Source organism: Streptopelia decaocto (genome assembly GCF_964273445.1).
Source record: "Streptopelia decaocto genome assembly, chromosome: 3".
In the NCBI taxonomy this organism is placed as follows: domain Eukaryota; kingdom Metazoa; phylum Chordata; class Aves; order Columbiformes; family Columbidae; genus Streptopelia; species Streptopelia decaocto.
Window position 1 is genome coordinate 92,746,133 of NC_138656.1, and position 20,366 is coordinate 92,766,498.

The following is a 20,366-nucleotide window of genomic DNA, read 5'->3' on the forward strand; positions in this document are numbered from 1 at the left end:
TCTGTAAAAATAATGTATGGATATCAAGACAGAATTTCCTGCTGCATCAAGGTTTTTATTATAAGTGCCTCCATTAACCTGTTAGGACTAAGCTTTCTGTTACGACATAAGCAATTAGTGAATGAACTCTGACGTAAGAAAATCTGTTTTCAGCCATCTTCCCCAGTACACATTTTCCATCCTTCTCAGATAATCTCTTAATTAATTTTGGAAATGAAAGGAGCATCTTACATAAGACCAGTTTTCTCTATGTTTTTTTATGGTGGATGGCTCTTCTAATGAAAAAATCCACCAAATCATTGATCTTGGACAAAGTCTGTTGTTCAACTCTGGCCTTGCAATACCAACTAGCATTGTAACAGGTTTTCATAATAAATTATATTTCCAAGTACATACTCAGCTGTGTTTTTAACAAGTGATAAAATTTACTTTTGGGCACCCTCTTCTTTGACAGAACCATACTATAAAAGGTATGACACTATCAGTTTTAGTATGACCACACTCAGTAGTAGCCATATTCAGTAACACAGTTGATGTTTGTTCTTCGCTCTTTGGCCTTTTCCTTTGTCTTGATTTTTTCTTTTTTTCACACCTTTCTCTTTCTCGGTTCTGCAACTCCCTGTAACTAGTGGTTTTTCTATATTTGGAGCATTTTACATATGCTAAGTATTTTTCTTTTTCCATTTTGTTATCCCTAGAACTATTTTTGTGCAACTCCTGTCTTTGCTTCACTACCAGTAACTGCCCATGCACTAGCTGTTAGTAGCCTTGGAGTCTCCAGTACCACCCTATAAATGCACCTTCAAGGCCTCTGCTCTTTCCCCTGTGCTTCTTCACACTGTAGCCTTACTCTAGGGTCATAATTAGTTCATTCTATACAGCGTAAGTACTTGTTATTCCTGTCCACACCTTATTAACAATAAACATAGCATGGTGCGATTGTATAAAAAAAAACAAATGAGACAAGATCCACCTGGCTACTAGATGAGTCCTGAGGTCTCTGGTGTTAACTTAACACCAAATCTGTGGCCCAGTGCCAGCAATGGCAATGCCATATGTACAGGGCTACAGGGCTTCAGTTGTAACAATGGGGACATGAACCCACAGCTTGCCTGACTTCACTTTGACAGGAGGTTGACCAGAGACTACTGCTTGCTGAGATCTAAGGAGTCTTGAGACAGGAGAGGAAAAGTGTTAAATACAGGCTGATGTTTTTAAAACTGTTTATAAAACTTTTATAAGAAGTTTTTTTTTCCTTTACATTTTTGCAATCAGGCAAGAAACAGAATTGTATAGATTATTTGCTCTTGTAACAGCAGAGCAGCACCTGACAGCCACTTTTCCCAAGAACCTTCAAAGACAGGACATACACATTCCACATGATGATTATGCTGCAGGGCTCAGTTGCCTTGGGGTAGGTTATTGCTGTTATAAAAATATGTCTGTTTCGCAGAATTGTCTTGATGTTTTCCCAGGAAAGACCCACAGAAGACTACAGGATGATTGAATTTATTCTGGAAGTCTTCTAACAACCTTTAAATTGCTGGTTATGTGCTCTACATTAGGTCTATATACCAGAAGGCTGTTAGTGTTATCCATTAACCACCTTGTACTGAACCTAATTACTTAGTTTTTATTAAAGCACACATTGATTTGAAAAACGTTCAATCCTGATTTGAATGCATGAAGAGAAGCTAGAATTTCACTCGTATTTTTTTTCCTAGTAGTAATCACCATCAGATTTAGAAGTTTATATTAAATATTTTATTTACATTTTTTTCTCAACTTCAAGCTATTGAGTCTCATTACCTTTTCTACACAAAATGGAAAAGCCTCTTATTGTCCAGGTATTTTTTCTTTGTAAAAACACTTTTACACTGTAATGAAGTCACTTCTTGTTTTTGTTTGTTCTAAATGAAACAGATGGAGCTCTTTAAGCCTTTGCTAACAGCACGCTTTCTTCAGTTGTTGAATAAATTGTGTAGCTTTCCCTGTATTCTTCCCACTCATTTTTTAATATGGAACACTGTAGTCAATGTTTTATGCAGAGGTATTTTACACATAAATAGTCCTTCTTGGTTTTTTTAAATACATCTCAGAATCATTTTTATTATTTATTTTGCTGCATCACTGCAAAGCACTCGTATGTTGAGGTCCTCAGCAGTCTGTTTCAGATCACTTTTGTTGTTTATTCACACGCAGTTCAGCTACAGTTCAGTAACTATATCCTACATATCTTCTTATTTGCTTGTATCTGGCAGCTGCAAGTGACCAGAAGTGACCTGCAGTACATTGAAAAATGTACTGTTTAACTATACAAAAGTTATGACAAGATTTCAGTTACTGCATATGTTTGCTCTCCTGTAGCAGGGAGATCCAGGAAAGGAAGTGAGAGTGGAAATTCAGACTTTGTTTAAAAATCAGTATTGAAATAGTAGAATAAGACCTTTTCATTCATCTACAGAAAAAAGGGCTCAGGCAAGTATGAAGTAGCTCATTTGTCTCATTTTGATTTTCTCATGAGAAATACTTGAGGTATGAATACAGGTTGAATGTGATAAGAGCTGTGCTGCTCTCCGTAAGAGCAGGACTTTCTGTCTAACTCTCTGTAATTTTAACCACGTAATTCTATTGTGTGGATGAAGAATGTCTTTTCTTCTGGCTGCTAGTGTAAATATTCTTCTACACCCTGAGTATCCTCTGTTTCTTTGGCTACTGCATACCTGGTTTCATTTCTGTCTTTTCTGACTAATACAGAAATGCATTATAATTGAGAGACAGAATGGAGATACAGATTTGGATAGTAGCACTAGGTTCCAATGTGGGTGCTCTGTTATCACACACCAAGTAACTGAAGATCTTTCCTATCCTATTTTAGATTTCCTAGACTTTTTAATATATATGACTCTTGGTACTTCCTTACATGACCATAGATTCGGAATATTTGTCCTGTTTTACCTCACCGTGAGGCACAGCAAATTTCCAAACAATCCAACTCGCTACATAAACATAAAAACTTTTGAGTTTTCTTCTGCATTATAAACAGGGTGTGTGCTCTGTAAATTATATAATCATAGCACTGGAAGAAAACATTACACATCATCTATTCCAGCTACATCCCAGCAGAAAACATACCATACTTGTCATTTGGGATATAACTCGCCTTAAAGAAGTCCAACACCATTCCTTACTTTCCTCAGGCAATCTTTCCAGAGTGTTATAATATTAACCATTATATTAACCATTAGAAGGAGTTCCTTAAGATCTAATCTGACTTTCACTGAAGTTTAAATGCATTACTTCCTGTCCCCTATGAACATGGAAAACTAGACATTTGCAAAAGCCTTTTCTTATTTTATGAATGTCATCATATTTCTATTCAAATCTTCTTTATTCAGGCCTTACAGGACCATTCATTTTTTTTTCCTAAGTCATGCTTTCAAGTTTTTTGTAATTACTGTCACACTCATCTGGACTGTCTTAATTTTGTCCACATTTCCCTAATGCAGCTTGCTGCACAGTGCAAAGCACTCCAAATGTGGTTTTACTCTATCTAGATGAAAATGGAAGGATTGCTTTATGCTTCTAACTGGGTATGTTCCTTTTTATTTATCCCAGCACACTACTCGATCTGGAAAAAAATTCTGGGGTTTGCTCCTATTTAACTTGTGATTTGCTGTATGATATCTTCCACTTGTTCTGAATGATAACATTTCTAATTTCAAACTCTACCTCCCATTTGTCAAAAGTATGAAGAATTCTAATCCTGTCCTCCAAAGTACCTTTTTGCATTGCCATCAAAAATCTTACTATGTTGCCTACCATCCTACACCGTTCAAAAAATTGAGGGGGACTAGATGAACAGTACATCTCTTTCAAAATATGTGCGATTCATTTGTCCATCTGTTTTGTAGTAAAATCACTGATAACTAAAGTATGAATAATACATTACGAATATTTTTACTCACCTGATAATATTCTCTTGTAGTTCATATCTAATCCAATAGTTAGGATTTCACAGAAGACACCAGTAGAAACATCACTGAAGTCAAGGAATATGGCACATGACACTTTTTTTTTTTTTTTTTTTTAAATTCACAAGGTAACTCTGGTATAGAAAGGAATTGATTTGTTTATATAAGACTCATTTTTAATACATTATTTAATATCTACAGGTTCTTACAACTAATCAGTTTGGTAACTTTTTTCCCATATTTCCTTCAGGAACTGAAATTACAGAAATGGATCTATAAATTCACAACTCTGTCTTTTACTCCTTTTTAAAGGCTGAATTTATTGAGTCTTCAGGTACTTTACCTGTCTTTCACAAGTTCACAAAGAAAGCTACTGAATTTTTATCAGCTCGCTCTTGAAGTACCCAAGGGTGAAGTTCATCAGATCAGCCTATCTGAACATCTAACTCATCTGACAGCTCTCCAGCCTGCCTTCTTTATCCAACACTGAAGTTTTGCCCTTTAATCGTATGTATCAATTATGATAACGATCTGCGACCTTTCTACTGATGAAGCAAAAGAAGCATTGAACTATTTGGCATGATTATCATTATCAGTAGCCATCCTTTCCTGTTGAATGGCATTGAATTCCTTCATCTTTAATGCTGAAGTACTTACAGCATGATTTGCCATTACACTGACCATCCCATGATAGTTACATCACATACAGTGCTTTTGTTGGTCTCGTTTTATGTCTACACATTTATGTTGTACTTCTTAGGTTTTCCGTAGTAATCTGACCTTTTTATTGTTTATTAGACATTTTCATCCTTTCAAAAAAAAAAAAGTGCAAAGTTGGTCTCATAATACCCAGTGTCTTTTTCCACACAAAAAGATAATTTATCTTGGTGTACTTAAAAAAGCATAACTTCCCTAATTATATTTTTATTTTAGTACAGCCTTGCATGGGGTTTCACATCAGAGATTTTCTACATTCTTTGCAATTTTTCTAAATTCCTTTGATTTTATGTTGTTCAGCTCCCTCTCCTCTCCCTTCCCATGGATCTCAATTGATCTCACCCAAGTTCTTCATATTCCTCTCTTCACATTCAGGGAGTACTCTTCCTTTTTACTTAGAATCAAATCCAAGAAAATCTCTATTTGTAGTTGTCTTTTTCACTACTGCATGAAAAAAAAAAAAAAAAAAGTCAATAGCACATGCAAAAATCCTTGTATTTTTGAATTACTATTCCTTTTCAAAATGTTGTTTTCCATCACTTTCAGAATAGAATGAGAACGACCATTTTGCTCACTCACATCAGTAACAGCTACAGTTTTCCTCCTCTGTTACTCAAATAGGTACGGGTATGCACAGAAGCTCTTAATCTTTACAGTTATCTCTTGATTTTGAATCAGTTTTGGATCAGAAACATCCCAGTATAATTTATACCAGGCTAGAGTTTGCTCTAAATTAATGTAGTGCACAAAAGAGAGATGAGGGAATGTGGATTTTCTTTGGTATGCCAAATGAGTTAATTGTTCTCATAAGCCACCTATTATCTTGTCTTCTAAATATTCTTCTCTATATGTCTTCTGTATGTTCTTCTGTATTTTTGTTGTTTCATCTTTTAATTGATTTTAATTGTACCTCAATTAAATGTCTTTAAAAGAAGAAAAATGAAGAAACAGCTAGTAAATTTGTAGGTTTCTGTTGGGATCTGAGAAGTGGCTTTATTCATCTAAACAAGGAAGCAACCTTGATAAATATTTTTCTTAGTGTCACTGAGTTTATTAAGTGTCTAAAATAGTCTTTAAGTTGTGGCATATAATTCTAGTAATTATGGTGTTGAAATGTAATGCTAGAATACAAAAATAATAATTTGGAAATTTGTTAACTATCAGCTATGATGTATGAACATCTCTAGTTTTAAAGCTGTCATGCAGAAATAAAATAGTGTTCCCAACCTGGAGAAGTTAAACTATGCAGTTGTCATTTGTACTGTGAAGTAACTTTTCTGCTTTCCCAAACCCAAAAATGATTTATAGTTTTAATGTTTCATTTTCTTTTCTGTCAGACAAAAACTGTTCCACAGATGTTGATGAATGTTTCTTCAAGCCCTGCAAAAATGGAGGCGATTGCCATGATTTGATTGGTGAATTTTACTGTAGCTGTTTGCCAGGTAAGAAGTCAGGTGATGTTTAGGTGAGAAATATTCCGTGATATTTAAGAAAGAAATATAATTATTCATAAGCAGACAACTAAGTAGTAATTTATTTTCCTGAAAAGAGAGGACTGAGCAGGTATTCTTTAAGCCTACTCTACCATTGCTATGCTGCTGGTGCCAGCAAAATTTGTTTACGAAACAGAGCTTGTGTACCAGAGGTCTTGCCTTGCAAACAGATGAATGAAGTCTTAGAAATCAACCAACACTTGTAGTGGTATTCACTCCAGAATGCTTGAGTGAATATATCATACTTGTATAGTGTAACAAATTGTTGATTTTTTTTCCTGCTGTTGTTATTGGGGGTCAACTAGTCATCATCTGCCTGAAATGCAGAATGTAAAATGTGAAACAGTAGTACTTTTTCAGTTGCAGTTTTTTTCATATTCTTAAGTCACTTACATTGCACTAAACCTTGTTCCATCATGTCAACTTAGCAATATAATGATAAAATCATCAAGTTTATCTTTGGACAGAAATATTTGCTTACAATGGACAGGAAAAAGATGTGGTTAAAATGATGATGTCCCTATGAGAATTATGTATGTTTTTATGTAAGAGATATAAAAATGTATGTAAACTGTTTAAAGCCTAATATGTAAATATCTTGAAAGTTATTGAAGTATGAAAAATAGAAATAGCACTCACAGCCAACATGGCCATTAAATCATAGTGTATACACTTAAAAATAACTCGCATATATGCATAAATACATATGGGTATTCGTATATATAGAAGTGCATGCACGTGCATAATTTACATATACATATACAAACTCTTTTAAGACCTGAGACCTCTCAAAAGACTTTCATGATGCAGAATATCTGTTTAGTCTTTTTGATTGTTAATATTATCAATCACTATGGCAAGTTTATTAAGACTGGATTCTTTTATTTTGATATAATAGGTTAGTTTTACTTTCTAAATTGCAAAACCTATGACTATATTTCCTTAAGCTTTCCATGACTGACAAACCAAATGTCACTCACACCTAATTTTGTCAAAGATTTTTTTTGCATTGTGCAATCACAAACAAAACTTTGCAGAAAATGACCTGGGGGTCCTGATATTCAGCAAGTAGAATACGAGCCAGTCACATGTCCTTGCAGCAAAGAAGCATCCTGGGCCACATTAGAAAGACTGTAGCTAGCAAGTCTGCAGGTGATTATTTTTCTACTCTGGACTTGTGAAACTGCATCTGAAGGACTATGTCTAAGTTTTGCATTCTTCCGCAAAAAGACATTGCCATACTGGGACAAGTCCAGCACAGGGCCATGAAAATGTCCAGGGACCCAGAGAAACTGATGTACAAAGAGTGTCTGGAGTAACTGGACCTTTTCAGTCTGAAGAAAATTCTAAAGGGAGCTTTATCAGGGTTTACAATTACTTCATGGGAGTATACACAGAGGGCAGAGCAAGATTTTTCTCAGAGCTGAAATTTGTGGCAGGGCAAAAGGCAATGGATGTAAGCTGGAACACAGGAGAATTCTGATTAGATATTGTAGAGGAGGGGAATCTACTACGAAGTTGGTTAACTATGGGGATGACCTTGTGGAATCCCTGTCCTTGGATGCATATTGAGATCTTGACAGAACAGCTCCCTGAAATACTTGATCTAGCTCATTTTGCTCTCAGTGGGGATTAGAGTAGATGACCTCAAGAAGTCATTTCCAACCTAAATTGTCTTCTGATTCTATTATTAAAATAGGAATCTTTGCCCAATTTTATGTATACTTTACAAACGTAATACTTTCAGTTGAATTTGAATTGAACTATTTATGCCTACATGCACAGCCTTTAAGACTACAAGAATTTTGGCCATATTTAAAAGTTTTCCATAATCTTCATTTGGTGTATCAACTTTGTAGCTGGAAAAAAAAAAAAAAAAAAACCAACAACCATGTTCGTTTATATGCAATGCTTTTCCAAAGCCAGAATTTGTGTGAGTATTTGAAAACTTCTCAAATATAATTTTTTCCTCACGTGTTAACTCAACCTTCCACTGGGAAATTATTTCATTTCTCTACGAATTTTAACAAAAGAAAATCAAAATTAAAAACAAGCGCTATAGTGGTGTAGTGAAAAGTTGATTAAAACAGTAGTCTGTCATCTGGAAACCTTGCCCTGAAATGATAGAGAAGCACAGGTTGAGGAAGAAGTGAGGAGTCATTCTCTAAAGTCCATAAGTTCTCACCAGGTAATCTGATATTTAAGCTAATATTAATCTAGAAATTGTTAGAGTTGTAGAATATATTCAGAACGCCAAGAAGATAGATCAATGGAATAGAGAAACTGCCTTCTGAAAAACGAAGGATTCTTTAAATTTGTAGGAGAAAAGCATGAGGGAAAGAGGTGAAGCTTAGAAAGAAAATTGTGAAAGCAGGTTCTAAGCTGAAAGCAGAACTGTTGTTCACTGAAGCCTGTTCACAAGAAGCAACAAGGCACTTGAAGAACCTAGTGACATTTTGAAATAAAACATATAAAAGAATTTTTAACAGATGTTAATATATTTCTAAATTTGTTACCACAGAAAGTGATGTTGATAGACAATTTTAATTAGAAGTTTTGGTGAGGGTTTAGACAAATTCACAACTGAAAAGGCTGTAAGTGGATACTAAAGGATCCTCTGACTTCTTTAATGCAACTGAGTGCTCCATAATTTCAAAGGGAACAGACTGCTGGAAGTGGCTAGGCTATTATGCTTTCCATAAATAGCCTCTCTTTTTTCTACTTTCAATTCTGGGCTAGATGAACCATTTTACTGACCACACAGGATGCTTCTTAGTTTTTTACAGGATGTTCTTATATTTTTGCCTTTTACAAAACCTTACATCCACCACAGAGCTTCTTTCCCATTCCCATTCATGCCTCAGTGATGTATAATATTATCCCTGCTACACCTTACTGAATACACAAAAAAATGCTTTCTTTTTTCAGTGGGATTAGTGCATGATTAGTATGATTGCTAAAGTAGACTGATTTTGAAGCAGAAAATCCTGACAGTTGAGGCGCTTGTATTGATGGATTCAACCTAGAATCAATTTATGTTCAGCTTCATACATCAAATCAAAGAAGCAGTACTTCTGATTAAGAGTAAACTCACATACAGAAAAACTGTAAATCAAATTCTTCCTTTTTTGGAGGTTTGCTTTTATTAAAGTTTACTGTACCATGAAATAAGACTGTACTTTCTTTAAAATCTTTCTGGAAACCCTTATTATAAAGTAGAAGCTTATACATGAAAGTTTCTATTCCAGAAAGAAGTCTTAGGAAAATTGTTGCACGCTGTGACTCAAAAAATAAAATGAATCATCAAGATTACAGATGGGAAATATTTAGGAAATCAATCCTTCACACTGTTTCTGAACAATCACTCTTAACATAGAATCTTTATGACTGTTTTTTGTCTTGATTTCAAAATTGCCTAAGAAGAGGCTCTAACTTTTTTTTACAGGAAACTGTTGCTCAGTTTACCAAAAGTATTTTCTTGATGCATAGTTTGAAATTCATGTTATCAATTTCTTGCTCTAAGTTACCATTCATTTGTACAATTTGGAAGTAATATGTTTTTCTTATATGTCTGACACCCTAACTTCTGCAGGATAGCAATCTTTCTAAAGAAGTCCATCTAATCAGCTGTAGAAATGCTGTTCAGCAACCTACCACTTTCAGAAAATGCTATGAGTATTCATACAGTGAGAGGGTACAGAAACACTTGAAGGCAGTTGCTAGTAGACTCAACATTTTAAAGAAATAGGTTTAATACATTCACATGATGTTAGCTGTTTTGCAAATTCTTTATATTGAAACTGCTGTAGGCAGTCACATCCATGAGATATCAGTGCTGACTCTTCATCCAGGGAAACAGCTGAAGTCACTGATAGAGCTGTTGGAGAGACAGAAGTTGAGCTCTTGCAAAAGCAGTACCTGGAAGGAATGAGTGTCAGGGAACATCACTAGGGGTCCTTCCAAGGAGTTCCTCCTTATGTTTATAGCTGATCCATACACTAGCATTAATTTTTCTCTGATATTTGTGAAATGTTAAATATATTTTTAGAAACTCTAGTCATTCTTCTGTGGTTTTGAGAATCTCGGTATATTTAGCTGTTTTTCTAATAGTGAGCTTCCTGAGAGTGTCCAGCCATTTGCTACCATAGAAGGTCTGATTGTTCATTTCACTTTTTCATAGAAGCCATTACAAAATTAGAGACTTCAATTGTTTGTTATATCATAAAAGGCCTAGCAGAAAATGGTGACAATTCTAAAACTGGCACAAGTTATGAGAGCCTTCATTTATGTAGGAAAAAAAAAAAAAAAAATCAGAAGTATTCTAAAGTATTTTAAAAATAAGGAAATAGAAAAAATAATCTTCCTAGCCCATCCTTTCCTTTTTCACTCTGCAGTGTAATGGTTAACCTGTCCTCCCTCTCTCCTGCTCAGTAACATTTACATAATGCTATTTAAGCCTGGTACAGCAAATTATACTATTTAATTTAGGTTTTTAAGATGTATGAAATAACATATTGGATAAATCACTATGTCCACATGAAACTCAGGCTTTACTATAGGAGGATAGTTACTAGAATTTTGTGTATGTATCAGCAAAATCGTTAGACAAAATTAAGTATCATAATACAATAGAAGAATGTTGATCACTCCTAGCCTCAATCTAAGAGAATGACAGAAGGAAGATGACAGAAAGGCTAAGCAAAAGATGCCCCATTTGGGGACATAGGACAGAATCTAGAAAGCAAATGTGTAACCCATCCTTTCTACACAGTTCCATGCAAAGGAAAATCTGCACTTTGACATTTATATGAATAAAAAAGCTGGCAAAAAAGAACGCAGTTAGTCATTACTGCAGTGATCACGTAATTGCACTGACAGTGTGTATTCAAAGTGTGTGTTATGATGTAATACATAATTGTGTTTTCTGCAATATACTGGCAAATGTAGCTTCTATTTGTTTATACTGTTCCTAGAAGCACAGTAAGATTTTAATTTTTAAATATAATCTTTATTTCCTGTTAAAAAAATGGGTAAGAGCAAACAAGACTCTGCAATTTCTACTTATGCAAGATTTCATTATATTATTCTTACACAAATAAGCATTTAGAGAGCTCTTTCACTCAAAGACTGAAATGTGTAGAATTTTGGTATATTAAAAAGTGGAAACAAGATAAAACTATTAAAAACATTTATTAAAATATATAATTTTTTTTTTACAGCCAGTTTTTAAAAAATATAAGAAGTAAATGGTGAAGGCAGAAAAAAATTCACATGATGGCAATGAAAACCATTCATTATACACCAGCACATATTAGGCAGTGTATAGAAGCATGCAACCAAGTGTAGGAGAAGGAAAAATATGGAATCCAGAGGCATTGTGATGAAAGTAGGAAACAAGAAGAGCAACATACTTCACAAAGTTCATTAAAAAGTCTCACACAAAGGTTTGATGTTAAGGTAGGATGTGATGAAGAAAGAGAAAGTAAACTTCTGATTAGAGAGAATATGACAAATTTCTCGCTGTTGTGAAAGGATCAAAACTTCTGAGTTCTAATAGCTTTACTAAGTTGCATTCTCTTCTATAATTCCAATTTTCTTCCTGTGTTCCTGTCTTTATCTGTATAGTGCTTCCTGCCAGTGGTAAGTGAAATTTTCCTGCAATAGAACACAAATTGCTGGCTTCCTCTCCTTTTTTTTCACTTGTGAATTTATGTCATTTTGAGGCTGTCATTTATGAGGTTGAAAAAGTAGAAGAAAAAAATTCTATTGATTAACAGCTCGTTCGTAACATCAATTCAGTCCTTCAACCCTAACAGATGACTTAAAAATCTGACATTTTTCTAATAGAAACAACACTATTTATTTCAAAGTGGATAATGAGACATGGAGTTACTGTTAACAAAAGCAGACACAAAACACTGATGTCTTCAGAAATACTGTAATAGCCCATTACAAATCCCCCAGGTGAAGAAGTGTCTCTATGACAGCCTTTAGCTTGAGTCTATTCATTTATAAAACTACTAGAATGGCAGTAACAGAATGGAATGGAATCGTCTGTTCTCTCAATATTAAAGTTATTCTAAAGATCTGTTGAAACCATCATAACTGTCTTTCACGATTCACCAAAGTCATACACTTCTAGAAAAGATTTAACTCCCCAACTGTTGACTAATTTTCACTTGTTGCTTCTTAAATTTGGCATCTTTATACTTTTCTTTTTGTCTGACACATTAATGTTACTGTATTTAAGAGTCTCCTGCTGATAGAATGAGCCCATTCATATAAAATATGAAATTAATGAAGTCATCCCAAACAAGCAAAAAATCTTAAGGTTTATTACTCAGGTAAACAAATGAGTCAGATCTATAAATCCACTTCATTAATTCCCTTTCCCATCTGAGAAACCTAAAGTTTTGTTTGTATTCATATCATCTCTGTGGACAAGAAGAAGCTGAGGTGTAGCAGGTCCAAATGTCTACCCCACAGTTTTTTCCAGTATGTATTCTAAAAATGGGATCTCTCATAACCTCATTCTTCAGTACGTATGATCCTTTTGTCAGTGAAATCTGACTTAAATAGCAAAATGCCTTATGTAGCAAATGGATACATTTAATTGCCATATGTGTGTTTAGAACAAGGCCATCATGGAAAAAGCTTAAATAATGCTAGCTGGAAGGGTAAGCATGCAAGATTAGCTGCACAGAAAACTGACTATATATAGAAGGATAGCTGGGCTTTTTTGACACAGTGTCATTGGTGAGAAAGGATTAAGGTAAGACCCTGATAGATCTCTCAGAAAAGAACACTCAAACTGTTCATTAGCACCTTCACTGTGAAGAACAGTCTGGATAGTACTGCCTGCTAGAGAAAATCTGAGGAAACACATGGCCAACTTTATGTTGAACTTCAGAAACCATTTTATTTTAAATAAAGGCACTGAACTTACTTTCCATAACAAATTAAATTTATCTCTGAAAAAAGAATATTGCAGTGAAGAGGTCTTTATTTAATCTAGTGTCAGATCACACTATGGAAGGCACATGAATTCTGGAAGGCAGGAAGTACCTGCAAGATGTGATTGATGGAGGACAGCAACGCTGCCCACTGTTTGTGCTGATTTTGCTGGGAGATTCGTATGCCACTGATGTTTGCTTCAGAGACGCTGTGTTGAGTTAAATATAGTGTCATTATCAGAAGTTAGAAAGTATATAATAATTATTGCTATCATTTATATTATTATTGCTTTTGTATAAAAACATAGTTCATCATACATATTTGGTTTCTGTTGAAATGCATGGGTATTTATTTCTAAGAAATATTAACTGTTCAGGAATTATATAGACCTGTCAAATAAATATAAGCTTGGAGGACAAAAACATGTAAATTTTCTCCATCAGTGTCCTATGCTTCTTTTAAAGAGGTGCTGTTTCAAATTAATTATGTACTGTATTGAAGGAATGAAAGAGCTGTTTCTTCTCATTAAATCTTAATTCTTTCCACTAGATGTTCTTCCTTTACTTTTTCAGCAAAAAATAGATTGGCACGATAGACACACTAGAATGAGTTTTCGATGGTGATACACATTAAGGTGAGGCTATCAGTAATGGATTGGTGTTGGGTAGATTAGATGTATCACTAGAAGTAAGCAATATCAGCAAGCAATTATAAATCAACTAAATTAAAAGGAGACATCAAAAGACACTATTAAAACAGAAAACAAACAAACCTCAAAACATAAGCCATTCCTTAAATTATATTAAAGCCTGACTGCTGCACATATCAGCATCGAAAAAAAGGAAGCAAGGAGAGAGGTGATTATTTTTTGTTTTAGTTCTAGACAGACAGAAATATTCCTGTGTAATCTACCTGTAAACCATCAGTGACAGAACAGAAAAAAAATAACAAAAACAAAGAAAGTTCTCTAAGAAACACATTTTTACAAAACATTCTGAAAAAAATCTTTTAAAGATTTTTTTTTCCTAATTTTTTCTTTTCTAAGGAGAAATGTGTCTCCACTTCTGCTTTCTCACTGGTGGAGCATTGTCATTTTAATTCAAGTTACTCTTCCTACTGGTGCTCTAAATCGGGTGATAATCAAGGCATGTCATTTCTTTAGAAGTAAACTAGCAACATTTGAGTGGTAGAATGTTTTTACTTCTAGACTACTAATCTGTTCCTGTGAACTATTATTTATTTTATGTTTAAAAAATGCCACTGGCCTGAAGCTGAAGTCAGCTGTTACATGCTGACCTACTAGCAGCATTGATTTTTCTCTGGTTTTGCCTACTTTGAAAACAAGGACCTCAAGTGTTTATTTTGGTCTTGTTACACAGAATTTGTTTTTAAAAATACCAATAAAGCATGTACAGTCACTCCAGTACAGAGGGAGGAGAGGAGTATCACTCTGGAATTTAGCTTTAATTATCTGCTGAGATTTTGTCATTTTTCAGCTCCTGTATTTGTGTTTCATTAAGTGATATCGCATTAGAGTGATCTATGAGATGATGCAACAACAACAAACTATTTCTATTAAGCAATTTCTTACTCTAATTTTTCATTATGCATAAGGGAATTTATAAATGTGATAGTTATGCATACCTACTGGTAGTAAGAAACAAGCTATTTTTTATGATACATACCACCTTCTCAGTATGGCTTGACATACTCTCAAAAGAAGCTGCAAACACTGACTGCTTTGCAATTCTGGTAAATGAAAATGGGTAACTGTTATTACTTCATAAGGTTTTCCTTTTTTCTTTCTACTTTTGTGGCTATATTATTCTGCAGCTGTAAAATAGGATTAGGTCTTGTTCTAATGTATCATATGACAAAATGATAAGATAGTCTGACAAATTCCAAGGCACCAAGCACACACCATCAGAATAAAATCTTATTCTCTGGTTTCTTAGTGTATTATAAATAATAATCTGAGGTTGCCTGCTGTGGTACAGTAATCAAACTTCTGTTGTAATAGCTGTAAGTCTTCTGCTGTATTTCTGTAAGATGTATAGGGTATGACTGTTCTCACTGAATCCTTTTTCTCTAGGTCTAATCCATCTTTTAATGGAACTGCCAAAAATATTTCTACAGTATTGGAAGCTGTGTTTGGCCTTTGTGGTCCTTTTCCTAGGTTTGAAGAGTTTTTTTGAAAGAAAAACACTGTAGAGTGATAATTCTCTTACATCTTGTCATTAGATTGTATGGGTTAAGGTCCAGCTTGTCCAAAGCAGTAGAAATGGTCATTCAAGTTAGGCTGCTAAGAAAGAAGTGATGAACTCATTAGCCCTCACTGGAAGAAATAAATTCTAGGCAGAGGGAGAATGAAGAGAAATAAAGTGACAGAAAAATCAGAGATCTTACAGAGAAATTTGAAGATCACTAGCAGCAGAGTTTATTAAAAAAAAAAAAAAAAAAGGATGGGAGAAGGAGGAAATGTATAGTTAAAATTTGAGCAATTATTTAGAAAGTGTCATTATACTTCCTAACAAAGAAGGAAAGTTGTTGACATATGATGCCAAGACATTTTCAACATTCTTTTTTTCTTGACCTTAAGCAAAAAAGTCAACTACATTGTCTAAAAAGAAAATCTTTGACCAGAAAAAAAAAAAAAAATCTAGAAAATGCTTAGATGAAAATGCATACTTCAAGGTCTGTTCAGCCACAGCTACAGCCATGGTATTTAGAAATTATTCAGAGCAATTTCAGAGCTGTTGGTTTGTGGATAGGTCAAATAACAGAAAAGTAGAAAAGAGCAGAAGTGAAGTATAGAACTGTCAGGTCTAACTTGAACTCTTGGAAAAACACTAAACAAAAATATAAAGATGAACTATTTATAAGCATCTGAAATCAACAAAATTATGACAGTCAGTCACTAGGTAACATGGATTTCTCAAGAGCAAAATGTGTGAAACTGTTGCAATTTCTGTTCTCAGGTGGTAATAAACCTGGATAAGGAAGAACTAGGTGATATATATCTTAAATGCATCAGCATTTTTATAAGGAAACCAAGGGGATATTGTCTCTAGCACTAAATGACACTTAACACACTGAAAACAATAGTAAAAGATTATAGTGATTCAGTATGGAAAAGTATTTTGCTGCAAGTGTTTTGGGTCCACTAATGTTCTTCATCAATGCTCTTCATCAATGACCTGAATGATGCCCTTGGAAATATTGTGACTGAACTTGAAGATGGCAGCAAGCTGGGAGAGGGACAGGTAAAAACTCTACTAATGGTCTGGAAAGGAAAGAAGATTCAGTTGAGCTAAGACGCATTCTCTTCAGGAGTCATAAACAAATAGATACAAATTGGGAACAACCAGACAGTAGTCTGCAAAAATGGATCCAGAAAGCTCAAGCTGAATGACATTCAGCAATGTCCTGATATTGAGGAAAAAGAGGTCTCCATGTTGAGATATTTGATCAGTTCTGCTTGTGCAAAAAGAGATGTAGGTTCCTGCCATATGTCAGTGTACCAGTAGGCTCCTACCAATCTGACCTTGCCTTCCCGACTTTGATTTCCCAGCTTCATCTCAGACCTACCTTAATACAGACTGTTTGGTCATCACTGGACCGTGACAGACCCTGGTTACCAGGATTTCACCAGCTCAGCTCTTCTTATTTGGGTACTATGGGAATGTATTTCTTGTCAGTGAGGCTCTGCCCTTCCTGCCTTGCCATCATATTCCTTATGTGAATAATAGAAGTTGATCTAAATTATTAAGCTAAACCTAGCTGAATGCAGTACTTCAAATATGGTTTTAAGATGAAGACCTGCCATACAGGCACCACATGATATGACTGAAATGTGTCTGTTGCTGACCATTATCCATGTCCCAAAGCCTATTAATATTTATTGCTGTAAAGGATTTGTGCCTCTGTATGGAACTGTAGGTATTCAGATTTTGATCACGAAACACAGGAAAAAAAAAAAAAAAAAGTCATTATTATCCATAATGTTAGAGTTCATTGGTGAACAAAGACTTTTATCAGAAAAGCACTGTCGTTCAATAAATAGTGGCTAAACTAATAGAGAACAGCTTGTTACCATTAGAGAACTGAGTTTATTCTGACTATTTTTTAATTTGTAAATATTCCAAACAATTTACATTCAGGTACACAGAGTTCATACTAAGCTGTAATTTCAGTCTGACTCCATAATGGACTGCATTCATGAAATGGAAATAGTAGTGCCCTTTATCTCTCCTGTGTAGAAACATAACTGAACCATGTGTAGGTAAAAATGAATCTCCAGGGTTGAGCAGCACCTGCAAATATATCAGTGAAGGGAAATTACTGCTCCTGGGTCAAAAATTTCTACTCTAGCACAAAGGTGACTCGAATAAATTGGACGACAGCAATTGCTTAGTAAAAAGCCTAGAAGAGGGCCAGGAAAGCATGTGGATTCAGGCTGGTGTATGGCGTGCTTCTAGTTCTGCAAGGTCTATGTGGGTGGTTTGTCCACTGGGAACTATCTGAATCAGAATTGATCTTAGAGCAAATCCATCTTGGAGGAAGATATTATCTGCAACCTAGATGAAATCTCTTTTTGTTTCCTGCGACAAGTACATCAGCTTGCCATCATTGTCACATTAGTGTTTAAAGTAAGCAACCTAATAAAACTGAGGAAGAACTTCTGTGGTGTCAAGAATATTTTAAAATGTTTGGGTGTTTGTTGATACCAAAGTGAGTAGTAAGCAGAAGGTGGACTGACTGCTGTTTAAGATTCCGCTCCAGACTAAACTGAGCTTAAATGATGTATACAAGTTTTTGCTGAAAAAACATTTTTTCAGTCTTCCTGACAGAAAATCATAATATAAAATTCAAAGTGAGTTTTAATGGTGACTTTTTAGCTGTTTGCAGAACTTTTTGAGGAATATGCAATGGAATGTTATTTCATCAGAAAACGCTGACATGATGAGATAAAAACTGACTTTTGGCTTAGAATAGGTTGTTGGTTTATTTTTTCACTTACTACTTAGTTGAGAAAACTTCGCAAAATATTTAAAACTGTTGAAACACTTCACTTCAAACCCAAATGGCAGAAAATTGTAAATTTGTTGAAATTATTTTACTTTGAATATTTAACTATTTATTTCTGGAATGGAATATGTAGGTTAAAAAATGAAGTAAAAAATATCCTAAATATTCATGATAGCACATTCTTGCAACATGTTTTAGCTTTCTTTCAGATTATGTGTAAGCATAAACACAAGTTTTGACTTTTCCCTGAGCTAGATGGGAAAATAAAATGACAATTGAATTTCTCACAAGAACAGAATAGCATTTTTCAGATTGCTGCAGCTGTAAGATCACGAAGTCTGCTTGTGAAAATGAGGAGCCTTCAGAGAACATAAAAGCTTTCTTAATGTTACATGTGCATCATTTCTCAGTCTCTTTAATTTTGAAATATGAAGGTTTTAAAACTTTTAGAGAGTAATTCTGTTATTCTAATTTAATTACCAAAGTTCAAATTGTCTTTACCAAGAATTAGTGAGTTTTGTTCTGAGTTCTGGAAAGCCTATAAACAAGAAGGATACAACAGAGAAAGTTGTATCTTCCACTTTGTCTTTTATACTTATGACTGGTTATTTCAACACAATGATCAAATGCATTTATTAGAGCAGATTGTCATAATAAAACAGTTTTCTCTTTTATGCTCTGAGGCAAAAGCAGCATTTTTTCCCTTTCATTCAAAAGTGACCACTTTATTAACTTTTCTCTATTTTGTTCAACTATGCTACTACTATTTGAATACTTTTTACAATTTTTACATTTTGTATAATTTTTGAAATAAGCTCAATTTTTACATTTGAAATTCTAGAGGACCCAAGCAAAACCAGCTTTTCAGTATGACAGATGTTGAATGACAAAATCAATAACAGTCACTCTATCACAAAACTCAAATTAATAAAATGTCTTGTATGTTACTATCACATCCAGGGCAAACAAGGAGAAACTAGCAACCCGCTAGTATGAAAGAATCTTAATAACAGTAAAAATACTGTCCAAGTTTTAAATTAATTTATTAAAATCTGACATTTGTTTCTTTCTATCTGTTTAAGTTTTTCCAAGCTGTGATTTTAATAGGAGCCCTATAACTTTTTCCCCAGAAGTAATATTTGTTCAATAAGAGTGAATGAATGCACATAAAAACCCCCTGGCCCCGACAATAACCTTTAATGTCAGGTTCGAGTTAATAGCTTCAGATGTACCTGTCATTCAGAATATAAGGAGCCATGTAGTGAAATTGCCATAAATCACTGTGTGGCTGGACTGTGTCAGAATGGATCACAGTGTGATGATCTCCCTGGAGAGTTTAAGTGTCACAGTCTGACTAGTAAAAATCACTTTTTTCATGCGGCATTGGGGTTTGTCAGAAATAAATGTCTGAAGAATATAAATGCGACATTTTGGGGGGGGGGGGGCGGTGGGGGGGAAACAACAAAAAAAAACCCACACCTAAAACTCTGCTGCTAAATTTCCATTATCTAAATTAATAAAGTATCTTTTGAGTGTTTGTAGCACAACAATAAACCAACACTTGCTAATCTTTTTTTTATAGGAAATATTATATTCTTAAGTACTGCTGCTGAATCTATTTTGATGAGAAACTTTATACAAAACCAGATATTTAATAGTAAAATTGAGTCCTGAAACCACCATCCTTTGCTCTTCAACTTAGTATAGTAAGTTTGGATATATTCGTCCATGTTGCAATACTTTGATAATTAATTCAAAACACAAAAATAAATGCATACATAGGTTAAAATATTTACTTCCAATCTATAAAGTTACTAGGAATATTTAGCTTTTGTTTATCAAAAATAAAATAATATCATTTTTTCTATATTCAGTATCTCCATCTGGATGAAAGTCACATAACCACACATAACAGTTATATCTGTGTATACTGCTACCATTATTGTTTAATTTTTATATTAGTTTTAGGTAGTACTTCAGTAAGCAGATGCTAACGTCTATTTATGAAGGCAAAAATGAGAGACATGCTTAAATTTTTAATAGCAATCAACAGGGAAGAAAAATTCAGCTGTGTGAGAAAGCTGTACAGCTGGTGTTTGAGATGGAATAGAAACATAGCTTGAAGACACCTTTCTGCATCTACTGATTTAGAAACCAAAGTCACTGCATGTGTAAAGCAGTTTTAATATGCACTGTCTTG

At 34.3% G+C, this 20,366-nt stretch overlaps 1 protein-coding gene across 1 annotated transcript in view; it reads left to right on the plus strand.

Annotated features, from left to right (window-relative positions):
• The window catches only part of EYS (eyes shut homolog), a gene marked incomplete at its 5' end in the record, with an annotated part of 687,713 nt that overhangs the window by 115,990 nt on the left and 551,357 nt on the right, over positions 1-20,366 (plus strand). Inside the window, one exon of the mRNA XM_082048968.1 lies at positions 6,029-6,133. Coding sequence (XP_081905094.1) covers positions 6,029-6,133 — 105 coding nt within the window. The remainder of the gene's footprint in view (positions 1-6,028; positions 6,134-20,366) is intronic.